Source organism: Camelina sativa, chromosome 9, assembly GCF_030686135.1.
Source record: "Camelina sativa cultivar CO46 ecotype springtype chromosome 9, ASM3068613v1".
In the NCBI taxonomy this organism is placed as follows: Eukaryota; Viridiplantae; Streptophyta; class Magnoliopsida; order Brassicales; family Brassicaceae; genus Camelina; species Camelina sativa.
Genome location: NC_141888.1, coordinates 2,058,028 through 2,081,513, shown reverse-complemented (window position 1 = coordinate 2,081,513; position 23,486 = coordinate 2,058,028). Strand labels below are relative to the sequence as shown.

General features: G+C 37.3%; 4 protein-coding genes and 1 long non-coding RNA gene across 7 annotated transcripts; 2 read left to right on the top strand and 3 right to left on the bottom strand.

Annotated features, from left to right (window-relative positions):
* Window positions 1–1,800: 1,800 nt before the first annotated feature.
* LOC104710191 (transcription factor MYB88) lies at window positions 1,801–5,918 on the top strand. The gene is made up of 11 exons (XM_010426752.3): window positions 1,801–2,640; window positions 2,751–2,797; window positions 2,907–2,963; window positions 3,058–3,130; window positions 3,215–3,270; window positions 3,372–3,557; window positions 3,657–3,835; window positions 3,947–4,092; window positions 4,223–4,365; window positions 4,447–4,792; window positions 4,876–5,918. Exons 1-11 carry the CDS (start codon window positions 2,536–2,538, stop codon window positions 4,984–4,986), a joined length of 1,449 nt encoding a protein of 482 aa, XP_010425054.2. The 5' UTR covers window positions 1,801–2,535; the 3' UTR covers window positions 4,987–5,918.
* LOC147937601 (uncharacterized) lies at window positions 3,423–6,055 on the bottom strand. The gene is made up of 2 exons (XR_015566794.1): window positions 5,947–6,055; window positions 3,423–5,526 (listed from the first exon to the last, which is right to left on the bottom strand). It is a non-coding gene; the product is annotated as an uncharacterized LOC147937601 (long non-coding RNA).
* A 280-nt stretch (window positions 6,056–6,335) lies between these two features.
* On the bottom strand, window positions 6,336–8,449 carry LOC104710190 (UDP-galactose/UDP-glucose transporter 1). The gene is made up of 7 exons (XM_010426750.3): window positions 8,188–8,449; window positions 7,785–7,882; window positions 7,568–7,698; window positions 7,457–7,487; window positions 7,221–7,324; window positions 7,024–7,145; window positions 6,336–6,937 (listed from the first exon to the last, which is right to left on the bottom strand). Exons 1-7 carry the CDS (start codon window positions 8,289–8,291, stop codon window positions 6,529–6,531), a joined length of 999 nt encoding a protein of 332 aa, XP_010425052.1. The 5' UTR covers window positions 8,292–8,449; the 3' UTR covers window positions 6,336–6,528.
* Window positions 8,450–10,102: 1,653 nt separating this feature from the next.
* Window positions 10,103–12,643, top strand: LOC104710189 (putative serine/threonine-protein kinase PBL3). The gene is made up of 6 exons (XM_010426749.2): window positions 10,103–10,429; window positions 10,770–11,110; window positions 11,216–11,351; window positions 11,450–11,586; window positions 11,688–11,811; window positions 12,016–12,643. Exons 1-6 carry the CDS (start codon window positions 10,363–10,365, stop codon window positions 12,492–12,494), a joined length of 1,284 nt encoding a protein of 427 aa, XP_010425051.1. The 5' UTR covers window positions 10,103–10,362; the 3' UTR covers window positions 12,495–12,643.
* A 236-nt stretch (window positions 12,644–12,879) lies between these two features.
* On the bottom strand, window positions 12,880–16,302 carry LOC104710188 (protein IQ-DOMAIN 29). Of its 3 annotated transcripts, none has more exons than XM_087467038.1 (7): window positions 16,089–16,302; window positions 15,258–15,395; window positions 14,899–15,168; window positions 14,617–14,814; window positions 14,456–14,536; window positions 13,272–14,385; window positions 12,880–13,163 (listed from the first exon to the last, which is right to left on the bottom strand). In XM_087467038.1, exons 2-7 carry the CDS (start codon window positions 15,348–15,350, stop codon window positions 13,132–13,134), a joined length of 1,788 nt encoding a protein of 595 aa, XP_087323164.1. In that variant the 5' UTR covers window positions 15,351–15,395; window positions 16,089–16,302; the 3' UTR covers window positions 12,880–13,131. The 3 variants fall into 3 exon arrangements, with proteins under 3 accessions (XP_087323164.1, XP_087323165.1, XP_087323166.1); XM_087467039.1 differs by having other exon boundaries at window positions 14,626–14,814; window positions 16,089–16,279; XM_087467040.1 differs by having other exon boundaries at window positions 14,626–14,814; window positions 15,912–16,208.
* Between the last annotated feature and the right edge of the window lie 7,184 nt (window positions 16,303–23,486).

Sequence of the window (23,486 nt, the reverse complement as noted above, 5' to 3'; positions counted from 1 at the left end):
AAATAGTACAAACTAGACTTTGTGAATGATCAAATATATTTTGACGACCAGAAAATAAAAGAAAAATATAAGAATGGTCAAATAGATACATGGCTTTTGTATATATTAAACTACCATCCATCCACATCGCTTTGGATACATACAATCAAACGGCTATGAATATGATACATACATACGTATAAGCTTCAACATGAAAGGTACACATGTACGCGTGCATTATTATACGTGTAGGACGACAAAATTTTTACGATGTCTCATGTGGGATGGATGCTTACATCATCATTCCACCATATTTTATATATTAGTTTCCTAGTTCCTTTTCTTGATCTCTACAATTATCTATTCTTCATTGTATTCATATTCACCATTTTCAAGTAGCATACAAAAAAAAAAGAATTAAATTTAGAAGTAAATATATGATTATAAATATCCTTCAAAACCCATTTTTTGTACCAAAGAGAGAGTTGAAATAATGTAGGAAGATCTCACCTACTTTTTTATAAATACTTTCTAGTTTCTATATTATATATGTTTATATCTTTCTACAACACTTACTATGTCTTAGAAACTTACTTTCAATAATAATAGTAACTTTTTTTCATACTAAAATTTCACATGTACAAAGCAAAAAGAAGATGAGAAATAAAAATAATATGGAAAAATACACATTAAAGAAGAAGTAAACAGTATTATTACAAAAAAAAAAAAAAGAACTGTGATTTGTCAGAATGCTTCGCTGTCTTAAAAATCCGTTATGACTGAATCTGAAACATGACGCGCTTACATCTCACGTGCACTCCAAACCTTCTGGTCAAACTTTGAACTAATTACTAATCCCCAACTAATTTTTATTTAGTTTTTATGTTTTTAAACGAACTATGGATGACTAAACTAATACAGTAATTAATTATCTTATCCCATGGACTATGGATGGCATTTCCCATACTAGACCACTAACATAAGTCCAACTGTCCAAGTATCATAAAAAAAATATATAAATACTTATATTTCATTCTCTCGATTAGTTTAGTACTGTAATAACGGTTTGAACTACTACTTATATGTACTTGCCAAGAATAAGTTTTTATTTCAGTTAAAAACAGCTCGTATTGCATGAATTTTTATGTTCAAAATTTTGATAAAAAAAAGAAGAAGTCATATTTTATAAGAAAAAAAAGACACAAAAGAATTGAAACAAAAAGGAATGGTCGATGGTTGAGTCACGTAAACTGTCGTATACTCTTTTAACAAAACAACAACAACAACATTGTCAAATCTCATTGCAATAATTGTTCAATTCCATATTCATTTTATTCACTTTTTTTTATATATACACGAGATAATTAAAATGGGAGTGAGAAATCCTGTCTTGTATACTCTCATCTTTCGTTTATAGATCGACTTATCATTGTAATATATTATATTTCAAAAATTATCTTATAATGTATACAATGGACTCAATTAGATAGAGAAGGAATCATAAAAAGCAATCATATTCCCCACAAATACTCTAGACACTACTATTACCGTAATATAATAAAACTCACCACGTTCGTTTGTGTGTAACTTAAGCCAAGTTTTTGAATATTCCCCACAATATACTATACTTTTCTTTTGTTAATCATGTATTCTATATTCTCTTCTTACACATTTTGTAATACATAGATCTAATCTTCACCATCTAACCCCAATAAATAATATAAAAAAATACATTCATAATTCTTATATGTAATCATATTTCTAAAAAATGGAGAGAAGGATGATGGGGGCATTAAAGAGTTAGGGGGAGACACATGACATGGATTTCAGCGTTATTATTTTCAAACTTCACTTCATACCCGCGCACTAACCACACACCCATCCATCCATCCATACGTTGGGGTTGGGCCTTTCTCTTTTTTTTTTTTTCTTTGGAGTGTGTGTGTGAAAATAAAACCTAGAGAGAGAGAGAGAAAGAGAGTTCAAAAAAGGTATCATGTGAAAGAGAGAGAGAGAGAGAGTAAATGTGAGATCAAATTCATTTTCTTATAGTTAGTTCCAATTTCCAAATAGGTAAACGTAACCAAAATGTTCATGAATCGTTGAAACTGAGTGACAATTCAAAAAAAAAAAAGATTTCACTGTTTTGGGAAAAAAAATCTCAACTTTTTTTTGTTATTTCTTTCTTTGTTTAAGAATCTCTTTCCCCTTTTACCGTTTCGGTCCAAATTCAATCTCCGTGAAGGTTTTATAAAAGCAGAAAAAATTTGCAGAGCAGTGATGAATAAAAAAAATCAGTTCTTTTTTATAATTTAGGGGGTTTCGATTTCTTTTTTTTTTTTAAAGTTTTCTGGAAAAAGTTTGGTTTTTTTTTTTTGTGGCCGGATAAGAAAAAAGAAAGAAAAAAAAGGTTGGAGGGGTCGTCTCTTCTTCTCTTGTGGGATAGAGATAGTTTTGGGTTTATAATAAAGGAGAAGGAGCGTCGAAGCAAATAACATTAGAGTAAGATTTTTTACAGACGAGAGAGCGTCAGAGAGAGAAAAAAAAAAAATTGTAATGGAAGAGACAACGAAGCAGAACAACAAGAATAAGAAGAAGATTGTTGTTACTACCGATGATTCCAAGAAGAAGGAGCGTCATATTGTTACTTGGACTCCTGAGGTCTCTCTTCTCTTCTCTCTTCTCTCTCTCTCTCTCTCTTTCTTTATATAATATTCGATCAATCAGGGTTCTGTAATCGAACTTAGTATTGATGAATCTCTCTGTTTCAGGAAGATGATATACTAAGGAAGCATATCAGTGTACATGGAACTGAAAAGTTAGTTTTTTTTTGGGTTTTTAATTTCTGGGTTAAGTTTCTGTTCTATTGGGTTGATTGATTCTGATGTAAAGTTTTGATTTTTTTTTGTTGTTGTGATTGATATTAGTTGGGCGATCATTGCATCCAAGTTTAATGATAAGAGCACAAGGCAGTGTAGACGAAGGTTTGGTTACATCTATGATTGTTTTTTTTTTAATGTGGAGTTTTTTTTTCGTGTTTTGATCTGATTGTGTGGGGGTTTTGTTGATTTATTGCAGATGGTATACATACTTAAACTCTGATTTCAAGAGAGGAGGTTGGTCCCCTGAAGAAGATACACTTTTGTGTGAGGTTAGACACTTTTTTTGTTTGTTTGTTTTATCACATAGAGATAATAGAGTTTGTGACTGATCTTGTGTGTGTTTGGTTTTGAAGGCACAGAGATTGTTTGGGAATAGGTGGACTGAGATAGCGAAAGTGGTCTCAGGCAGGTATATTGGAAACCAACAGATACAAGCTTTAATGGTGGACCAAGTTATTATTGATATGAAATTAGAGACTTCATTCTTGTTCTTTGTGGTTTGTTGTGTAGAACGGATAATGCTGTGAAGAACAGGTTTACAACACTTTGCAAGAAGAGAGCTAAGTATGAAGCCATGGCTAAAGAGAACAAGATCGCTTGTTGTGTGAACTCAAACAACAAGAGACTCTTGTTCCCTGATGGTATTAGTACACCGAGAAAAGTCGAAAGTGAATCTCCTCTTACTAAGAAAATGAGGTGAGAAACCTTGTTTTGGTTTCTCTTGATTGATTCCAAAGAAGAAAGCTTTTTCAACTGTTATATTGACATATATAGTGGTCATGTTCATTTATCCAGGAGAAGTCACATTCCGGATCTTACAGAGATCAAGAGCTATGGGGATAGATCACATATAAAGGTTGAATCGGCTATGAATCAACAGACTAGACCCCCATTATCGGTAGTATCCCACAATGCTGCAGGTATCAATGGCATGAAAGAGCAGAAACTAACATGCAATGCAAAAGAGAGTGATGGTGCGCAAAACTCTTCTTCTTGCTTATCCTTATCTTGGGAAATAGATGTGAGTTGAAATGCAAACATAGAGAGTCTTATTCAACTAAGTTGTGTTGTTTCTGGTAAAATAGGTGAGGATAAAGGTACCCAAGAGGTGTTTCTTAAGAAGGATGATCCAAAGGTGACAGCTTTGATCCAACAAGCTGAGCTTCTCAGTTCATTGGCACAGAAAGTTAATGCAGACAACACAGACCAAAGCATGGAAAATGCCTGGAAGGTAAACAATGCACGACTCATTTCGTTCTGTAACTTCTAAAACTATGAGCTAAAATTGAACATAATGTTGCATGATCCTTTGTGAGCTTTCTAATAACAAAAGCAATCTCTCTTGTTCCTAATGCTTCCAGGTCCTACAGGATTTCTTGAATAAAAGCAAAGAAAATGATCTCTTCAGATATGGAATCCCAGATATAGATTTCCAACTCGAGGAATTCAAAGGTCTTGATGAGGACTTGAGGATTAGTAATGAAGATAGTCAAACATCTTGGAGGTTCAGAAATTACTCTTTTTTATCATATATGAATGATTGTGGTTTCTGATCATCTAACAGCCGTTAATGTCACTTATATAGGCAACCTGATCTCCATGATTCACCAGCAAGCTCTGAATATAGCTCAGGATCAACCGTCATGCCTCCTCATCCTTCTGATGATAAAACTCAGCAACCCATGTCTGATACTCAGACAACAACATCGCAGAAACAAAATGACGTGCAGTTACCACAAGCTAAAGGGATTGTGCCTGATGTAATAACTGTGGAACATGTGGATATACTCACAACATGTCAGGATGTCCTAAAGAACCCTAGTGAGATTGTGCCCATGGCGAGTGAAGAAGAGTTTCACTCCCCTGTTCAAGTCACTCCATTTTTCAGATCTCTAGCAGCAGGCATTCCAAGCCCACAATTCTCTGAAAGTGTAAGCTTGCTGCACCTTAACTAACTGAACTGTGTAGAATTTTTATTAAAGAAAAAAGAAACCTGATGGATCTGTTTCTGCAGGAGAGGAACTTTCTGCTAAAAACACTTGGTGTCGAGTCCCCATGTCCATGTCCAAGTGCTAATCCTTCACAACCACCTCCTTGCAAAAGAGTCCTTCTCGATAGCTTGTAAACCAGACCAAACACCAAACCTTCTAAACCCAAAAAAAAAAACCATCTCTAAAACTGCGGTTATGTCCTCATGGAGAGGTCGACATAACTTGCATTTTCATCCCCTCTTTTTTGCTTAGATTTTCTTCTTCTTCATAGATTTGCAGCCATATCGGCCTGAAAAGTTTTAGTGAAGCGGGCGTGCCATGATCTGCATTTTTTTTTTACATTCCTCTCTCAGTGTTCATAATCTAGAATCCTAGAATGTTAAAGGTAACATTTCTAAGTCTAGACCCCCCCCCATCTCAGAAACTGAGTTTCTCTCTCAGATACTCAGGATTCCCAATTTTCTTTTCATCATCATACCCTCAAAGCCATTTCATAAAAAAATGGCTTTAATAGTATGAGTTTTTCTTTTCCAGTCATGATTTGTGTGTCTAAGAAAAATATTCTTTCGTTTGTCCCACCCGTCTTCAAGGGTCAAACCCAGGATACATAATCCGGGTTTGTCTTCCCCCATGAATTCTTGATTTGTTGTTTTCTTGATTTCTCTGTACAGAACCTATATTGTTTACATAAAAAAAAATAGAGTTTTTGTTTCAGAGTGTACAACTAAAAGGAAACAAAGAAGAAGAAAAAAACGACTTCACAGAGAGGCATGTCGCCTTTCTATATACACAGTAATGAAAATACACAGAAGAAAAAAGAAAGAACAAAGATTTTCAATTTGGTTTTGGAGCTAAACAGAGAAGCTAAACAGGGGAGAAATTTTCCTTTTGAGTTTCTTGTTGTAGTGCAACTTCTCATTGGTGTGAGAAGAAGATGAAGATTAAAAAAAAAAAAATGTTTGTTTGTCATAAAATCCTTTCCCATATTGTTCCCTTCTCAGAAGAATCATGTGATTTTTGTAAAGAGATTATGATATGAGTGGAAATGAATTGATTTTGGTGTGAATTATAGTGTTTCATTATCATAAACGTACCTAGATTTTTCAAGATCATCTTCTCCTTCTTCTGTGACTGTGATTATAGTTGCAGAAGACAAACTCAAATGAAGACTGCAGAGGTCTATACTTAGTTGGATCTGGATCTGCTTCTCTATAAAAATGGGAGGTGTTTTAAGTGTTGGTTAGTGGAAGACAAAACGTAATCATCACTTTCTGTTTACCTTTTGGTTTTAATTTGAAAATTTCTACCTCCATTTCTTCTCTTACTGTTCTAAACCAACCCAGGTTTTAGTCCTCTTCAAACTTGTACCATACCGGTCGATCCTACTTTATAATCGTTTTCTAGACCGGTCCAGATTCTTACTAAACCGGTAAAATCAGTGATCTTAGCTGAATGAATGACTCAAAACTGCTCAACTTCCAAGTTCCCAAAATTCAAATCATGTATTTGATGTAGTTTGTAATGTTACCTACCATAGGTGGTGGTTAATCACTAGTTTTACAGTTGACTAATCTGGTTTGAGATTCACTGTATGCTAGAGAGTAGAGACAAAAGGACGAAATATAAACAACTAACAAATAACTGAAAAATAATTAGAGAAAAAACAGATCCATTCTTCAACTCTTTTGCTTCTTCTTCTCCACTCTCTGCAACTTTCTCCATTTAAGATAAATCTGATACGACAAACCACCAAAGACCATCGAAACACATCCCCACTGCTTCAACGACAATGGATTCCCGCTCATTACTGATGACACAACAATACTAACAAACTTCCTGGTCGTTGTTATGGTCGTGTTAGCTAGTGACCCGAAGTTACTTATTGTCATGAAGATGAAGTTTTGTCCCACGGCACCGCATAGACAATACTTTAGAATGTCCCATGCCGCTTCTGGATGTAGCTTACAAAACTGAATTGCTTCGAATCCAATCCCTTGTGGCAATCCAAACATGTAGATCAAGTTGTATATTGTGCCCCATAAGTTCATTCCCAGCATTATGTCCCACGCTTCGGTTTTTGGGTACCTGTAAATTGTCATTGTGTGGTGATTTAAAAAAAGATGGAAGATTATAAGTTCAATGTCCTGATGCAATGTCAGATCAATGCATACCTTGAGGCAATGGAGTCTTGGGTGGCGTTTGTGAATCCATCAAAGGCGAGATTCAAGGAGCAAAGTGCATAGCCGAGGGGAGCATTTGGATGTGCTAGCTTGCTAATTGTCTTTGAGCTTGTCTAAAAAGAAAATCCAAATCAGAATCTTGATTAATATGCTCTGATCAGAGTTTTTGTGTGAGAAGATTTGCATACCTTAAGAAGAGCAAAGACTGATACTCCTCCCGCGACAAGAAAACTGCAAATGTATTCAGGGAAAGTGTATCTTATTCCGTAAACTAAAGTTCCCATCAGCATAACTGCATCACGAAAACAAAAGCATGAATAAGATAAACAACAAGTTTATGTAAGAAACAGAGTTTCATGATCATGTTTCTAAGGAATTAACGGAACTATAGAATAGAACCTAAACATAGATAGAGATACCTTACCTGGAATCATTTTTGACGATTTTGCCAAGACCTGTAGTAAGCAAGATCAGAATTCAACCCATCGGTTTACCAAAGAAATAGTTTAAAACCATAATCTGAGTAAAAAGTTACCTGTGCTGGATAACTAATATACTTCAAGGCTTCAATACCCATGGCAGGACCAATTGTATTAGTAATGCCAGCACTCCAGTACGTCCACCATGGTGCTCCACCACTACCAGCGTTTGACCAGAGCTTGATCACTAGACATAATCAGATAACAGACATTCAAGCAACACTTGTCTGTATTCAATGATAAGGCAATGGAGATGGAATTAGAAGTGCTCACTTATATAAGACCAGACCAAGCAGACAACACTTTGAGCCAAGTTCAAGAATGCAAGGTGCTCGAACCTCTTCTCATCTGGACCAAATCTCTTCGTGGACCTAATCAAATAACAAAAAAGTTTCTTTAGTCAGTCCATGATGGACCAAAAACAAGTTCTCGTAGCTATGTCCCTAAAAATTTTAGAAACGTTCCTCCACAAGACTAACAATGCTAGACGTAAGTGCGTTCAACAACAAGTTCCGGTAGCTATGTCTATAGCAATTCGAACCACAGAATTTGAATTGCGACGAATCATGTGACTCGCTATGTAGACTAACTACCTTAAGGTTCTCAAATTAGCAACAATAAGCTGAATCGAGCAATGAAGAAGACGAGACTCGAGTCAACCTAAAAATTTACTTACAGAGTCTCCTGAAGAACGCCTTGGTAGATATAGGCGGACCAGATCCCGGAGATACACAACGCCAACAGCAGAATTCGACGGAATCCAGATCCCTGAACCTCCATCGCCGCTCCGGCAGCGTCCCCTAACACCGCCGATAAATCCTCTGCCGCCGCTTTTGATTCGAATTTGTACACCGATCGAATCAGTGAATCGCAAATTAAAATTGTTCTGCTTTGGAATTTTGGGAAGACGAGGTTTGTTGTGTGTGTTACAAAGGCGCGAAAATAGACGTCGATGTTCCACGTGGAAGCTAAACACTGGACTGATGATCTCATTTAACGTTTCTGATTGGTTGGTGGTGACGCGTGTGTAGTTTTGGAGTGCAGCTCTTGAAATTGTTTCCGTGTCTGAGATAGAAAGAGAAACTACACGCCGTTTTATTGTTGTAAAAACCACACGATGGTTAGTATAGGCTGCAACATGCTGGAAGTTTCGGTTGGTGCTTTGAAGTTGACCAAAAAGTAAAGTCTCACAGCATGATTAAGGGTCTTTAATCGTTGATTTAGATGGAGTTTTATTTGTTTAATCATTTTTAAATTATAGTAGTACTAATCACTATATTTAAGTGTTTTGATATGAATTATTCAGGGGACAAACTGAATAAGAATTTGTATCTTCAACTTATGAATATTTTGATAAATTATTAAATCGAGTTTAATTTATAAAAATCAAAGATGATAAGATATACTTTAAAATAATATGCACTCAAAATATAATTTATAAAACCATGTATGATGTATGGTACTTTTTTGTTCCATAAATATGATCATGGATGGCTTAACGGATATAGATAAAATGGTTGACAAAATATAATATACAGGTTTTGATATTAGTCAACAGATAACTATTAAAATGCTTCATTTTGTCGTGTTACTAATTCCATTCACATGCATCGTCTTTAAACCTTAGGATATTTTTTCTACAAAGTCACTGGGTGATATGATCTAATGATCATATGATATATAGCAAGTTGCAAAATACGGACATTTTAAATTTGGACTTTTAATGCTATTCAATTGCCGACAAAAAGAGATGTCATACAATTATGGTAATCTGAGCGGTACAACGGTAACAACCGTAAATGTCATCACTAAAAAGTAAACTCAAGATTGTGATGACTATATTATAATTTGTAGTTTAAAGTTTTGAACAACATATGTTTTGTAGTATCAATCATCATTTAAAATCTGCATATTAAACGTTTTCGAAAAAAATATAGTTTATTGTTGTGATCGAAAAATATACACATTTATATTAATTTGATGATTCGTTTAGTGAATCCTCTCATATATCTTTTTTTTTTTTTTTTTAATGTTTCACAGTTTTACAATTGTACGAATCGTTTTTGCGATATCGTCCCCACGTGTCAGAGTGCAAAACAGTATGTCCAAAAAAAAAAAGCTCTCAGATGTGTCGGTCAAACGTAATGTGAATAGACTTGAAAAATATTTGTTTGGGGTCAATGCATGGAATAAAGTTATCGATACACTTGAAATTTAAAAAATATATTCCAAAAGCGTGTTATTACTACTTAACTACCCTCATTCCATTAAACAGTACTTAAACTTCTGTACCCCAATTTGTATTAATTAATAAAAAAAATCTTTACATTATCTGAAAAATTATTGGAATCTTTTTACCAATCTTTAGATTTGATGCAACTTTAAAAGTTTTTTTTGCTTTTGCTTAAAGTTGAATGTAACACCAAATTAAAAAGGTTTAAAAAAGAAAACAAAATCTGACGTGGATTTGCTGACGCAAGCAAAGACGTAGCCCAGATGGTCCAGATCTTTACGAAACTATCCCTTCTTTGATGCCATAAAGATTCGCCGAAAGCAAGGGTATTATAGTCATTTACATAAAACAACGGACCACGTAGAACAAAAGCAAACAAAAACAAGGGCAGAATCATCATTTACTCCAAATTCCCCCCCACCACCGCGACTATTGTATGTATGGTGTGCTGTGCTTCTCTGTGATTCTTTACATCTCTCTCACGTTCCTCCTCCTCCTCCTTCTCCTTCTTCTTCTCTCATTTTGGTTCTTTTTTCCAAAATCATCTCTTCTGGATAATTTAAGAATCATTATTACAAATCAGCTTTTTGTTCTTTTGAATCTGTTTCGAAGAAAAAAATGGGTAATTGCTTAGATTCATCAGCTAAAGTGGATAGTAGCAGCCACAGTCCTCATGCTAATTCTGGTAATTTCTTTTTTTCCCTCCATAGTTCTTATAAAAGTTTCTTCTTTGAGCCAATTTCGATTGTTTTCTGTTATTGTTCCTTTTCTGGAAACTTTCTCCTTATTCTGTTTCCAAGCTAAAATTCTCGACTTTGTAAAGATGGTGTTCTTTGTCTGACATCTTTAAAAATCAAACCTTTCGAATTACCCATCTCTGTATATGATGATTTTGATTTGGGGGTTAAATGTTGGATCAGACTGTTGTTTGAATCCATGTGTTACTCTCTTAATGTGCAAATTGAAGTAATGATCTTTTGTTTAAAGTCTGACTTTTTAGATATTTTATTTGGATCTATTTATAGTTTCGTCGAGCTCAAGAGTTTCTTCTAGCAAGACGAGTCGTTCCACAGTTCCTTCAAGCTTAAGCATAAATTCTTACAGCAGTGTTGAGTCTTTACCTACACCAAGAACAGAAGGAGAGATTTTGTCATCACCGAATCTTAAAGCTTTCACCTTTAACGAGCTCAAGAACGCTACTAGGAACTTTCGTCCTGATAGTCTTTTAGGTGAAGGAGGCTTTGGTTATGTGTTTAAAGGATGGATTGATGGAACAACTTTAACCGCTTCAAAACCGGGTTCTGGTATTGTTGTTGCTGTTAAGAAGCTTAAAACTGAAGGCTTTCAAGGTCATAAGGAGTGGTTGGTACGTCGTTTGTTTCCTTCCTTCTCTTATTTGGTTTTGGTCATGATGTAATTGGTGTTAATATTGTTTGGTGACATATTTTTTTGGATTTTGTTTGGTTTTCAGACTGAAGTGAACTATCTTGGTCAGCTTAGTCACCCAAATCTTGTCAAACTTGTTGGGTATTGTGTTGAGGGCGAAAACAGGTTACTAGTATATGAGTTCATGCCTAAAGGAAGCTTGGAGAATCATCTTTTTAGACGTATGTTAAAACCTGTGGTTACCAAAGCAAATAATCTCATCTCCTTTTTACTTTGTTTTGTAATCCTTTGTCAAATTCTTTTTTTTTTAATCTTGCAGGTGGCGCTCAGCCACTTACGTGGGCAATAAGGATGAAAGTTGCAATAGGAGCAGCCAAGGGGCTTACTTTTCTTCATGACGCAAAATCACAAGTGATATACAGAGACTTTAAAGCTGCTAACATTCTACTCGACGCTGTAATAATCCCGAGAAACCTCATTAGTACCCTCTCTTCAACACCTTATTCTAGGGGTTTCACTTCATTTCTAACCAACTTCTGTATCAATCTTAACCGCAGGAGTTCAACTCTAAACTTTCAGACTTCGGTCTAGCTAAAGCAGGTCCTACCGGTGACAAGACTCATGTGTCCACACAAGTTATGGGTACTCACGGGTATGCCGCCCCTGAATATGTAGCCACAGGTGAGAAACTTTGGCCTTACCTTCAAAAGCTACTCTTTTAAAAAACCATTAGCCTTTGCTTTTTAAAATCACTAGCCTTTGCTACTAAAGCTTTAGCCCTTTGCTTTAAAAACCATTAGCACTTTACTAAAAAGCTTTCCCCTTTGCAACTAATACACTTCACGTCCAAAAACTCTTAAGCTCATATTTGATTTTTATCCACAGGTCGATTAACAGCTAAGAGCGACGTATACAGTTTCGGTGTGGTACTACTGGAATTACTCTCAGGACGAAGAGCGGTGGACAAATCAAAAGTGGGAATGGAACAGAGTCTAGTTGACTGGGCAACACCGTATCTTGGCGATAAGCGAAAGCTCTTTAGAATAATGGATACGAGATTAGGCGGTCAGTATCCTCAAAAAGGAGCATACACAGCTGCTAGTCTTGCATTGCAATGCTTGAACCCCGACGCAAAGCTCAGACCGAAAATGTCCGAAGTTTTGGCTAAACTAGATCAGCTTGAAACAACGAAATCTGGAACCGGAGTTGGAACCAGACAAGCTCAGATTGATTCTCCGAGAGGTAGTAATGGATCTGTTGTACAAAAATCTCCAAGGAGGCATAGTTATGATCGGCCTCTCTTACACGTAACTCCTGGTGCTTCTCCTTTGCCTCCTCACAATCACTCTCCTCGTGTAAGATAGGATTCACTGTAATAGTTTGCCTTTGTCTTTGTCTGTTGTATGCTGCTCTGTGTGTAAAATGTCTTACGTGTAACGGACGAAAGTTTCAGTCTTGCCTCAGTTTATAGATTTTGGTTTGAATATTTACTCAATGAGGAAACTTTACAAAACTTGATTGTTCTCTTTATACAAATTGCAGATCGTAGTCTTACTTGAGCTAAACCTAGCAGATGATTTGTCCATCGAGGGGTCTATTGATCTATCTTGTGTCTTTTCTGCTGTGTAAAATATGGTTTATCTAGAACGGACGAAAGTATAATTCTTGTCCCAATTTTATAAAAAAATTGGTTTGTTCTGAGTTAAATCTGAAATGCAAAATCCAACAACTGCAAATGATTAGAGACAATTTTTAAAGAAACTATTTACTCAAACCCTATTTTGTTTGTGAAGACAAAGCATCTGAAAGTAAACTGAAGACAACAACATGTCAGAAGACTAACACACCAAATCAAAACCAAACCAAACCAAAACACACAATCATAATAAAGAAACAGTTAAAAGTGATTAAAAAGGTTTCAGAGCTCTGTTCAACAGTGTAAGATGATGAGCATGCCTCTATGATTGAATTCTCTTTTGTCTCAAAAAGGTTTCAGAGCTTTCACCGTTTCCACTCAGCTTTCGTCGACTTGTCTGAAGTAAACAATAACGAAATGTGTTAAAAGGATGTAGATATTAGTGTAAACTTGTAAAGGCTAAAAATTAGGCTTTGTGTATAATTATAGCTTTAAAACCTCTTACCACCAATGTCCTTGGAAGACGAAAACGATCTGTCACTGTTCATTGATCCTTTAGCTGAAGCTATGAGAAGTCTGTGAGCTCTTGGAGACATTGTATTCAGCTTACCATTGGCTGCGGGAGGAAGAGAGTGGCGCCGTGTTGTCCCGTTTTTCTCAGGCTTCTCTTGAGCAATCCTCGGAGAACCTTGTCCTCTTATTCTTGCCTTTGCAGATGCAGTTGGAGCCATATAGCTTGGAATTTTACGCCCACTCTGTGTAAGCCCATCTTCTTGATGATGATTCTCAATCTTTGCAGGCAACGAAGCTCGTCTATCGCTTGGCTTTATGTTCTCAGAAGTAACATTTCCGTTTTCAGAAGCAACATTTCCATTCTCAGAGCTTATCTGCACGTCTGGCTCTTGGATTTCCTCTTCAGCTTTATCATCTCTCTCAGCAGTCTTGAATCCTTCTTGCTCCGGGTTATCCAGAACCGGTGATTTCTCATCTTTATCGAGATCAGACTCTTTCGATACTGTTTCAGGGATAAGATTATTCATCTTTTCATCTTCGGGAGCATCAACTACAGAAGCTGAAACCTTATCAACAGACAATTCTTTCTGCACTGAATCTACGATCTCTTTCTTCTTCTCAGCAGATTTGCGGGTAGCTTTCTCTATCCCGTTCGAATGAGAAGCCTTTTTTAGGCTAATTCTAGGCTTCTCATCTTTAACCTCCAGTGAAGAGCCTTCCTTTACGGCGCTAGTACTTTTTCTTGAAATCTGCTTAGACTTGTCATTCTCGATTCTCGAAAGTTCTTTACCAAGTGTGGAAGCCTTCCTCACAGTTCGCTTAGGCTTTTCGTTTTCAGCTGTAGAACGGTGATTGGAGCTATTTCCAGTAACTAAAGCACCGGATGGTTTCCTCACACCTCTCTTAAGTTTTCCCTTTTCCGTTTCAACTGCTTGAAAACTTCGCTTCTTTGTCTGAGATTTTGGTATCAGATTTTTAACCACCAGTGGACCAGGAGCCCAAACCTGCAACTGTGTCCAGCGTTCAAGCCACACCTTGGCTGAGTTAGGATCCTCAGGACTATACTGGATCTTCAGAGGCAATGTCGTTGGTGATGAAACCAAAATCTGAAAAACGTCACGGAAACAAATAATTATGAGCCTGTCACAGAATCACATAGCAACATGTTGATGTTACCTTATCAATCATGGAGAGCTTTGTGGGAGTCTCCATCCAACTGTATTTGGTTCCTTGCAAAGTTTCAGAATTCTCGGTTTCCTAATAGACAAAAGGATATTACAGTTTTGAAAGCAAAATCGAGTAACAGTTATCAAAGTGGAATCTATAAACTAACAGACATTGAATACCGTATATGTTTTCTGAACTTCAGCCGCGGACTCTGAGGATCTAGCTTTCTTCCCGCGAACAAGCGCTTGCAACTTCACAATTCCCCAAATGCACGAGTACGTAGCAACGGCTTGTCTTCTAACTAAGTGACCACGGATAACTGCTTGCACCCTTATGATACCTTTGAGGTTCTCAAACTCTTCACGGGCCTTCACGAGTTAAGAAAACAACAAAGTATCAGCAAAACAAGACCCGAAAAATCAGTACACATAGAATGAAGAGTAAGAATTCACCTGATGAGCTCTGACAGCAGCTTGAACCTTTGTAGCAGCTTCTTCAAGCTTCACTTCTTCAGAGTCATTCCCTGACTCAAGATTCACAATCGATGCTTCATCGCCTTCAATGTCTCCACTTGGCTGCTTCTCAGGGATTACAACATCAGGAACTACTACAGTTTGAGTAGCTGCAACTTCTTCTGATGTTATTACAGGGGGTTCGGTAGGTAACTTTGAGACATTATTATCCTTCACCCTCACTACAACCTCTTCTTTCTTAGCAGATCTCTTCCAAAATATGAAACAATGTTTATAATTACTCACCATTTAATGTTCCCACCGGAAAAAAAAACACAGAACTTTCACTAAATGCTTACCAATTTTTCGCCTCCTTTCTCCAAACTCGATTTGGATGACTTCTTCCCAAGAAGAGACTTGATCCATTTACCAGGACTTGGAGTCTTTCCCATCTTTTCTAATGGCTACAATTAGAAACTTGCTACAAAAATAGAAACCTGCATATACAAAAAAAACATTTTGTTTGTATAAGCCCATACGCCAGGTCAAAACAAACAAAGTCCTATTAAATTTACAGTACCAAAAGCTATAGAACAATCAATTTTACTTAAAGCTGAAACATATAACAAATAATCAAAAATCTTAAAACAGAAACCCTAGAAACACACACAAGACATCAATCAGAGAGTGAGATAGTAGAGAGAGATATTAACCCTAACAGTTCGAAACAAGACGAACACAAAAATCAAACTGTACAGTGATTAAAGCATAAATCAAAAGAGAGAGACGAAAAAAAAAAAGTAAAGAAAGCCAAAGGAACACATAGACCCATCAACAAAAGTGAACAAAAGCAGAGATTTTGACGATTATAAACCAAAATCCATGTAGATTTAGCGGGAAAAAACACCCAAAAACAAAACCTAATTTTCATATGAACAAACCCCAGAGAAAAAAACTCAAAAGACAGTTTTTTTCCGAACAAAATAGAGATACAAAATCGAAAAGAGAGATACTTTATAAGCAAAATCAAAGAGTGCAAGAAGATGGAGTAAGATTTGAGTAGTCAGATCTGATGAGTAGAAGAAATCAAAAGCGGAAACTTTTTTTTTGTGAGGGTTTCTTTCCTAAAATGTGTAATTAAGAAAAAGGAATTTAAAATGTCAAATCTGAGATTGAAGTTCACAATGTACCGAATCGTTACGGCTACTGTTATGTTCTTCAAAATGTGTTTGTGTTTCTATTTTTTTTGAGGCTCTTCGTCGGAGCAGTGACCTAAAAAAACCAAAAAGTGGTTACAGTAAGAAATTACAAACACATTGAGGGAGAAACGACCGTTTGTAATGTGAGGGAGAGAGAAACAGAAAAGAGAGATGGGCACAATAAAGGTCTGAAACGACTGTGTTTATTCATTTTTTTGATTTTGGGTTTATTAGTGGGCCTATTTGTGGTATAAGCCCAATTTAGGAGTTGTATTTGGATTTTACTGAATTTTTTTTCGTTTTTTAAGTTGGATTAATGGTTTTTCTAATCAAGAATTAACGTTGTCATTATCGAAGTGGTTAATCCGCTAATTCCAATTTTAAAAGGCATGAAATGTTTTTTTAATTACGTGTGTCTTATTTTTTTTTTTGATAGCCATTAAAACTGTGGTGAAAAGAGTTGGTAATCCGACAGACCATTACAAATAAAGAACCAGATTTTAGCTAAGAGTGTCTGCTGCAAAATATTAACTAAGCTTCATCTTCTGCCTGCCTTGCAGTATCAGTTTCATGGGATGAGCTCAAAGCGAATTCCCGCCTCTGCAGTGCAGAAGAGGTTTTTTTAACTCCGTCGTAGCCAGAGTAAAGCTCTTAATCCTGTAGTTTTTTTTTCCCTTTGAACAAAATGATGAATGCTGTGTCTTATTGATAAATGATGCACATACATATATACAGAGTAATGTATCTTTGGACGTAAATGCTATGATTCTCCCGAATATACAAAAGCAATGTAAGGAAACCAAATAAATCAATCCCTAAACATGTGGGATTGATTAATACTCCAATACCCTCCCGCAAACTGGAGCATGGAGGTTCAAAATGCCCAGTTTGTCCCAGAAATTGTCGAAAGGCTGCTTACCAAGTGGTTTGGTGAAAATGTCTGCCAACTGTGCTCTACTATCTACATGACAAGGTGTTAAAATACCTTGTTGTATCTTCTCGCGAATGAAATGGCAATCATTCTCGATAAGCTTCGTTCGCTCATAAAAAACCGGGTTTGTGGCAATGTAAAGGCGGACTTGCTATCGCAACAAAGACGCATTGGTTGATTGTGTGAAACACCAAGATCTTGTAGTACACGCTTGATCCATAGAAGCTCTTTTGTAAGATATGCCATTGCGCGATATTCGGCCTCTGTAGATGACATACTCACGGTGTCTTGTTTCTTGGCTTTCCATGAGATGGGAGAGTCACCAAGTTGGACAAAATATCTAGATACAGAACGCCGTGAGTTCTTACAACTTGACCAATTAGAATCACACCATCCTGTAATCTGAAAATTTGGTTGTGCTTTGAGGAGAATCCCTTGTCCAACAGTCCCTTTCAAATAACACACGGCTCGTAACGCAGCTTGCCAATGATCTAGCCGTGGATTCTTCATAAATTGTGCTAGAACGTGGACACAATAAGCCAAATCCGGTCTTGTTGATACTAAGTAGATCAACTTTCCAATCAAACGTCGATATGGTTCAGGATCCGAAAGCAAAGGTGAGGTTGAGCGTGAGAGAGTATGTGATTGCTCCAACGGAAACGCAACAGGTCTACACCCCATTAAACCTGCTTCCTGGATGATCTCCAAAGCATATTTCCTCTGATTTAGATAAAATCCTTTTGAACTGCGGGCAACCTCAATGCCTAAGAAATATTTCAAAGGACCTAGATCCTTCATTTTGAAACAAGTAGCCAAGTAGGCTTTGAAGGTATGCATAGCAGTATCCGAGTTGCTAGTGACAATCATATCATCAACATAAATCAACAAATGTATCCGTATCACACCTTTGGCAAACGTAAACAGAGAGTAATCAGAAAGAGATTGTTGAAATCCATACTCACGCAAAGCAGTCGTTAGCTTCTGAAACCAGCAGCGAGGGGCCTGCTTTAAGCCATACAAAGACTTGCATAGTCTACAAACCTTCTTCTCATCACTTGAAAAATAACCAGGAGGAGGCTTCATATAGACTTCTTCGGTGAGATCTCCATGGAGGAAGGCGTTATGCACGTCCATTTGGTGCACAGGCCAGTTGTTTCCAGCAGCAATTTCCAAGAACATACGTACAGTTTGCATCCGAGCAACCGGAGCAAACGTTTCACCATAGTATTTTCCTTCGATTTGACTGTTACCCAAAGCTACCAAACGTGCCTTGTATCGCTCAATGGATCCATCAGAGTTGAGCTTGATTTTGTAAACCCATTTGGAGCCAATGGCTTTCTTGCCTGGTGGTAAATCTTCAATGGTCCAAGTATCATTCTCCTCAAGCGAAACAATTTCAGAACTCATAGCCTTGGTCCAAACTTTACTTTTAATCGCTTATTTATACGATTTTGGCTCAACACCATCCACGATTGCAACCAAATATGCCCAGTGAGTTGAGGAAAATCGGGAATTAGTAACATAATTGCTGATAGGATACAGAGAAGTCGAATTACTCAGCAAGTGTATCTGAGCAGAGTTCGTCTGATAATCCTTAAATCGAATCGGAGGTTGTCGTGGTCTTTCACCCCTGCGAATGGGTGCAACCGGCGGTTCAGGCGGCATAGAGACAGATGGCAAAGGCGGAGTGATAGGCGAACGAGATTCAGGTCGTGACTCCGACAGTGAAGACGAAGAAGCCGATGATTCAGGGTTGATGGAGGAAGAAGATGGTTCTGATTCTGCTGATGGGCTCGTAACAAGAGGTGGAGCTAATGGGCCTGAAGAAACAGATGGGCTTATAATAGGAATAAGAATTGGTGGTCCATTAACTTCCTCATCCAATGGACCTGTCGAAGGAGAAGCCCACATCAAATCATCTTCTCGTTCTATTTCGTCTCCAGCCGACGAAGATGGTGTCGATGCAAAGGGAAAATCAGATTCACAGAAAATCACATCACGAGAGATGAAAAATTCTTCTGTTTGCATATCACATAGCCTCCACGCCTTTTTACCATATGGGTAACCGACGAAGATACAACGTCGACTACGTGAAGCAAATTTATCACCGTTATGAGATTGATTGTGAGCATAACAAAGACTTCCAAAAACTTTGATATGCGCATAACTTGGTGCGACGCCATGTAGTTTCTCATATGGAGTGAGACCGTTGAGAACAGAGTTAGGAGTGCGGTTGATGAGGTACCCAGCCGTTAAAATACACTCCCCCCAAAAACTGATAGGCAAATTGGCTTGAAATCGCAGAGCTCTCGCGACATTTAAAATGTGTCGGTGCTTTCTCTCAACACGACCATTCTGTTGCGGCGTACCCACACAAGAAGTTTCATGAATAATTCCAAGAGAACGAAAATAGCTCTTCATGCTCATAAATTCCGTGCCGTTGTCACTACGGATCCGTCGAACCCGTTGTTGAAACTGTCTTTCAGCAATCACAATCAAACTCTGTAAATTTGAGGATGTTTCTGTTTTGTCATTTTGGAGATAAATCCACACACTTCTTGAGAAATCATCAACAACCGTGAGAAAATATCTAGCACCCGATGAAGAAGGAGTTCTATAAGGCCCCCATAGATCACAATGAAGAAGTTCAAAAACAAACGATGTTTTATTATCACCAAGTGGAAAGCAAGATCTTGTTTGTTTAGCACGCATACATACATCGCATGCCATATTCGAAATTTGAGAATCAACAAAAACAGAAACATTCGGTAAGGAACCAACAACTCTTGCAGAAGGATGACCCATGCGATGATGCCACAACTCATAAGCTTTTGGATCCGTAGTCTGCACCGGTGCGGCCAACTCCATTCTACAAAAACGGAAGGTTCCTGAATCACGTTTCCCCGCTCCAGTCATCATCCTCAAAGCGTGGTCCTGAATAACAAGGAATTGATCAGCCATTTGCACTACACAACAATTTTCATCCATCAACTGACCCACTGATATAAGATCAGACTGCAATTCCTCAACAAAGAAAACAGACTTCAAAACCAGATGAGACCCTAACACAACTGTTCCTTCCTGAGAAGAAATTTTTCTCTCCCATCAGCAAGAATAACCAGAACCGGTTCCATTTGTCTCACATTTGTAAGCACATCATAGTTACATGTCATATGATGTGATGCTCCGGTGTCCAAAATCCAAGAAGGAGAAGAAAGCTTACCCGAAAGTTTTTCATTGTTTGAACCTGGTCCATTGCTGGAACTGGCGACACCATTGCCTCCACTGTTCAAGAGCTTCTTGAGATTCGCCCATTGAATATCACTCAGATCAGCAACACCATTACGATCCTTGTCTGTAATGACATAATTAGCATGCGCTTGACTGGGGTGATGAGGGACGTGAACAACATTTGCGTAGCTCACATTCCGACCACGTCCACCTGACATGCCACTAGACGCACCACCACATCCCCTGCCTTGCATCGATCTGCTTCTTGGACGCTCACCCCACCACTCCGGATAACCGATAACTGCGAAACAGCTATCCGAAGAATGACCAGGACGATTACAATGTTTGCACATTGGCATCGAGTCATCTCCACGTGCAGAGGAAGCAACACGGCCTCGTTGTTGCACAGCATAAGCTGTAACAGCAGCAACCTCATAAGCTTTGGTGACGTTGCTCCTCAAATCCTCCTCTTGTCGAACAACGTTGTAAACTTCCTCCAAAGATTGAATTGGTACACGAGACACCAAACTCGACCGTACCGTCTTAAATTCTTCATCAAGGCCAGATAAGAAATCATGAACCTTGTCTTCTTCACGATCTTGTTCTTGCAACACAGTCAAGTTACATTCACATTTCCCACATTTGCAGACAAGCAAAGGCCTATGATTTGCCATGCTGTCCCAAATGCGATTCAGCTTCCCATAGTACGTCTCAATGGTGAGACCTCTTTGCTTGCAACCAGTCAGCTCCGCTTTGAGTTGTTGGATTCGGGGCCCATTGGTGACAGAAAAACGCTTCTTCAAGTGATCCCACAAGTCTTTGGCAACATCTCGGTGTGATATGTTGGAACGCAACACCGGATCTATGGTCATTCTGATCCATGAGACCAATAAAGCCTGGATAGTCCACCAGTCTTCCAAATCAGCAGATCCTTCTGCTGGGAGAGCAATGGATCCATCGAGGAAACCAAATTTCTTACGTGAGCACAAAGCTGTTTTAATGCCACACGCCCATTCTTCATAGTTCATCCCTTTCAGCAGCAGATGAGAGATCACTGCTCCTGGATTGTCAGCAGCAGTCAAGTCATATGGAGAGATTGTACGCCTCACCTCCACAGTCGTCGGGTTCGTAGTCGTGTTCGTGTTCGTCGGGTTCGGTAAAGTTGTCGCAGCCATGATCGAATTTTTTTTTTTTTTTTTTTTAGAGGTTTTGTGGTTCAGGCTCTGATACCATGAACAAAATGATGAATGCTGTGTCTTATTGATAAATGATTCACATACATATATACAGAGTAATGTATCTCTGGACGTAAATGCTATGATTCTCCCGAATATACAAAAGCAATGTAAGGAAACCAAATAAATCAATCCCTAAACATGTGGGATTGATTAATACTCCAATACCCTTTTTGCCTCTTTCGCCTCTTCCACTTTTCTCTCCGGTAAGGAAGGAGCTGCTCCTGCTCCAGCTGCAACAAGATATGCCCCAAACATTCTTCGGGTATCAGCTGCAATCAATCTTCGGGTATCAGCTGCACTGGTGGCTGCTTCTTTTCTACCTGCTTGAGCTTCTTCTCTGCCTATTTGTACCACCGACATTACTTTCTTAACATCGTCTTTGGTAGCTGCCGTACTTTTGAAGGCATTAAGGTCCGACTGGTAGGCATCGAGTTTTCTCCCCAGCAAATGTTTTGATTCCTCAAAAGTATTGTGTAACTTATCCATATTTTTATCTAACTCCTCATCCTTCTTATCCATTGCATCAAGTCTTGTGATCACACTTTCCAATTTTTCAGCAAACTCCTCCCTCATTTCATCTAATCTTTTGCTCACCTTATCCTCTGAGGAGGTGAAGAAGCTCGACATCCATGTAGGTATGAACGAAGAAAAGTAGCCTACTACTCGCCGCAGGGCATACCTTAACGATGCATAACCAAACGCACTCGCAAATGCTATAATCAATTATGTGTGTCTATCTTACTCCTTTTCACTGACATTAAAAAAGGAAAAAAAGAATCATTTCATTTCTTTTGTAGTTAATAATGTATTATTACATAGAAATATTATTTAGTAAAGTTAACTATGGCATTTTCTAGTAAATCGTATTAGAGTCATACTTTTTTCACCCACTATCCCAATTCTAATTATATTATTAGAATGTTAGAGTCATACCATATGGTTTAACTATAAACTACTAATACTTTGTAACCATTTGAGCAATAACATTACTATCATCAACCGAAAATATTTTCACAACTTTTGTACAATTCCATACCATAAATCTTTTTATGGAGGTAAATGACATATAACATGAACAATGATCATTTCCACATATCAAAAGATTTCACATGCTACAAAATTAAATCTAGACATGAAAATTTCAAAATTTTATTACAACTCAAAAACTAAATTCAAATATTAGAATTTAAAATTAGGATACAAACAAAAGATAACCTAATTATTCAATTTCCTCTTTTCCCAATGGCTTGCAATGTTGGAAAACCATGTTTGTCGATATCCACGAACAAAGCTAGGAAGAAAGCAGAGGAAAAAATTCATTTTGAATTTGAATAAAAATGTGATTTTAGTGATTAAATGTAAATGAAATAGCAACATTTATACATAGAGGATTAACGGTAAAAATAACAACAGTTTTTTTTTGTTTACCTGTCTATTTTCCTTATATTTAATTTAAAAAACAAATAATTTATAGTTTACCCCTTTATCATGTCAAATAAATTAAAACAAAAATTAGAATAAAGTTACTGACAATGATATTCTTATGGCAACAAATGATCACTTTTCAAAGAAATCGATCAGAAATTTACATACAGGTTGAAGATTAGCAAATCTTGTACCCAATAAATCAACTTAGTGATTAACATTTGCAAGGAATAAGCATAGTAAACATGAAGATAGTCTAAGCAATTTTTTTTTTTTTTTTTTATGTATTACTTGCAACAAATATTTTTGGGCCTAAATGTAGACGTACAGGCTAAAAAAAGTTCACGTATAAAAAGCGTGAAAGCCCATAATAAAATTAAAGACCTGCATTTCAGAAAATAAAAATCGGAAAAGAATATAAAAATGTCTATTATTTGATATATAATGTTGTGGAAAATATTAAATGATACTTTCCCAGTGACGATTATTCCAAGGCCATTGCATGTGCTTCATCGTATGTATGTATATGTAATCCATAAATCTTTTTCACACTATCATTAATAA

Coding starts and splice junctions, on each gene's coding strand:
- LOC104710191 (XM_010426752.3), top strand. CDS start 2,536: ATGGAAGAGACAACGAAGCAGAACAACAAGAATAAGAAGAAGATTGTT. Junction 3,271..3,371: donor GCGAAAGTGGTCTCAGGCAG/GTATATTGGAAA, acceptor TTTGTTGTGTAG/AACGGATAATGCTGTGAAGA. Junction 3,836..3,946: donor CAATGCAAAAGAGAGTGATG/GTGCGCAAAACT, acceptor CTGGTAAAATAG/GTGAGGATAAAGGTACCCAA.
- LOC104710190 (XM_010426750.3), bottom strand. CDS start 8,291: ATGGAGGTTCAGGGATCTGGATTCCGTCGAATTCTGCTGTTGGCGTTG. Junction 7,325..7,456: donor ATCGTCAAAAATGATTCCAG/GTAAGGTATCTC, acceptor TTCGTGATGCAG/TTATGCTGATGGGAACTTTA. Junction 7,146..7,220: donor CAGTCTTTGCTCTTCTTAAG/GTATGCAAATCT, acceptor TTTTCTTTTTAG/ACAAGCTCAAAGACAATTAG.
- LOC104710189 (XM_010426749.2), top strand. CDS start 10,363: ATGGGTAATTGCTTAGATTCATCAGCTAAAGTGGATAGTAGCAGCCAC. Junction 11,352..11,449: donor GGAGAATCATCTTTTTAGAC/GTATGTTAAAAC, acceptor TTAATCTTGCAG/GTGGCGCTCAGCCACTTACG. Junction 11,812..12,015: donor CCCTGAATATGTAGCCACAG/GTGAGAAACTTT, acceptor TTTTATCCACAG/GTCGATTAACAGCTAAGAGC.
- LOC104710188 (XM_087467038.1), bottom strand. CDS start 15,350: ATGGGAAAGACTCCAAGTCCTGGTAAATGGATCAAGTCTCTTCTTGGG. Junction 14,815..14,898: donor CTGCTGTCAGAGCTCATCAG/GTGAATTCTTAC, acceptor TAACTCGTGAAG/GCCCGTGAAGAGTTTGAGAA. Junction 14,386..14,455: donor AGCTCTCCATGATTGATAAG/GTAACATCAACA, acceptor GACGTTTTTCAG/ATTTTGGTTTCATCACCAAC.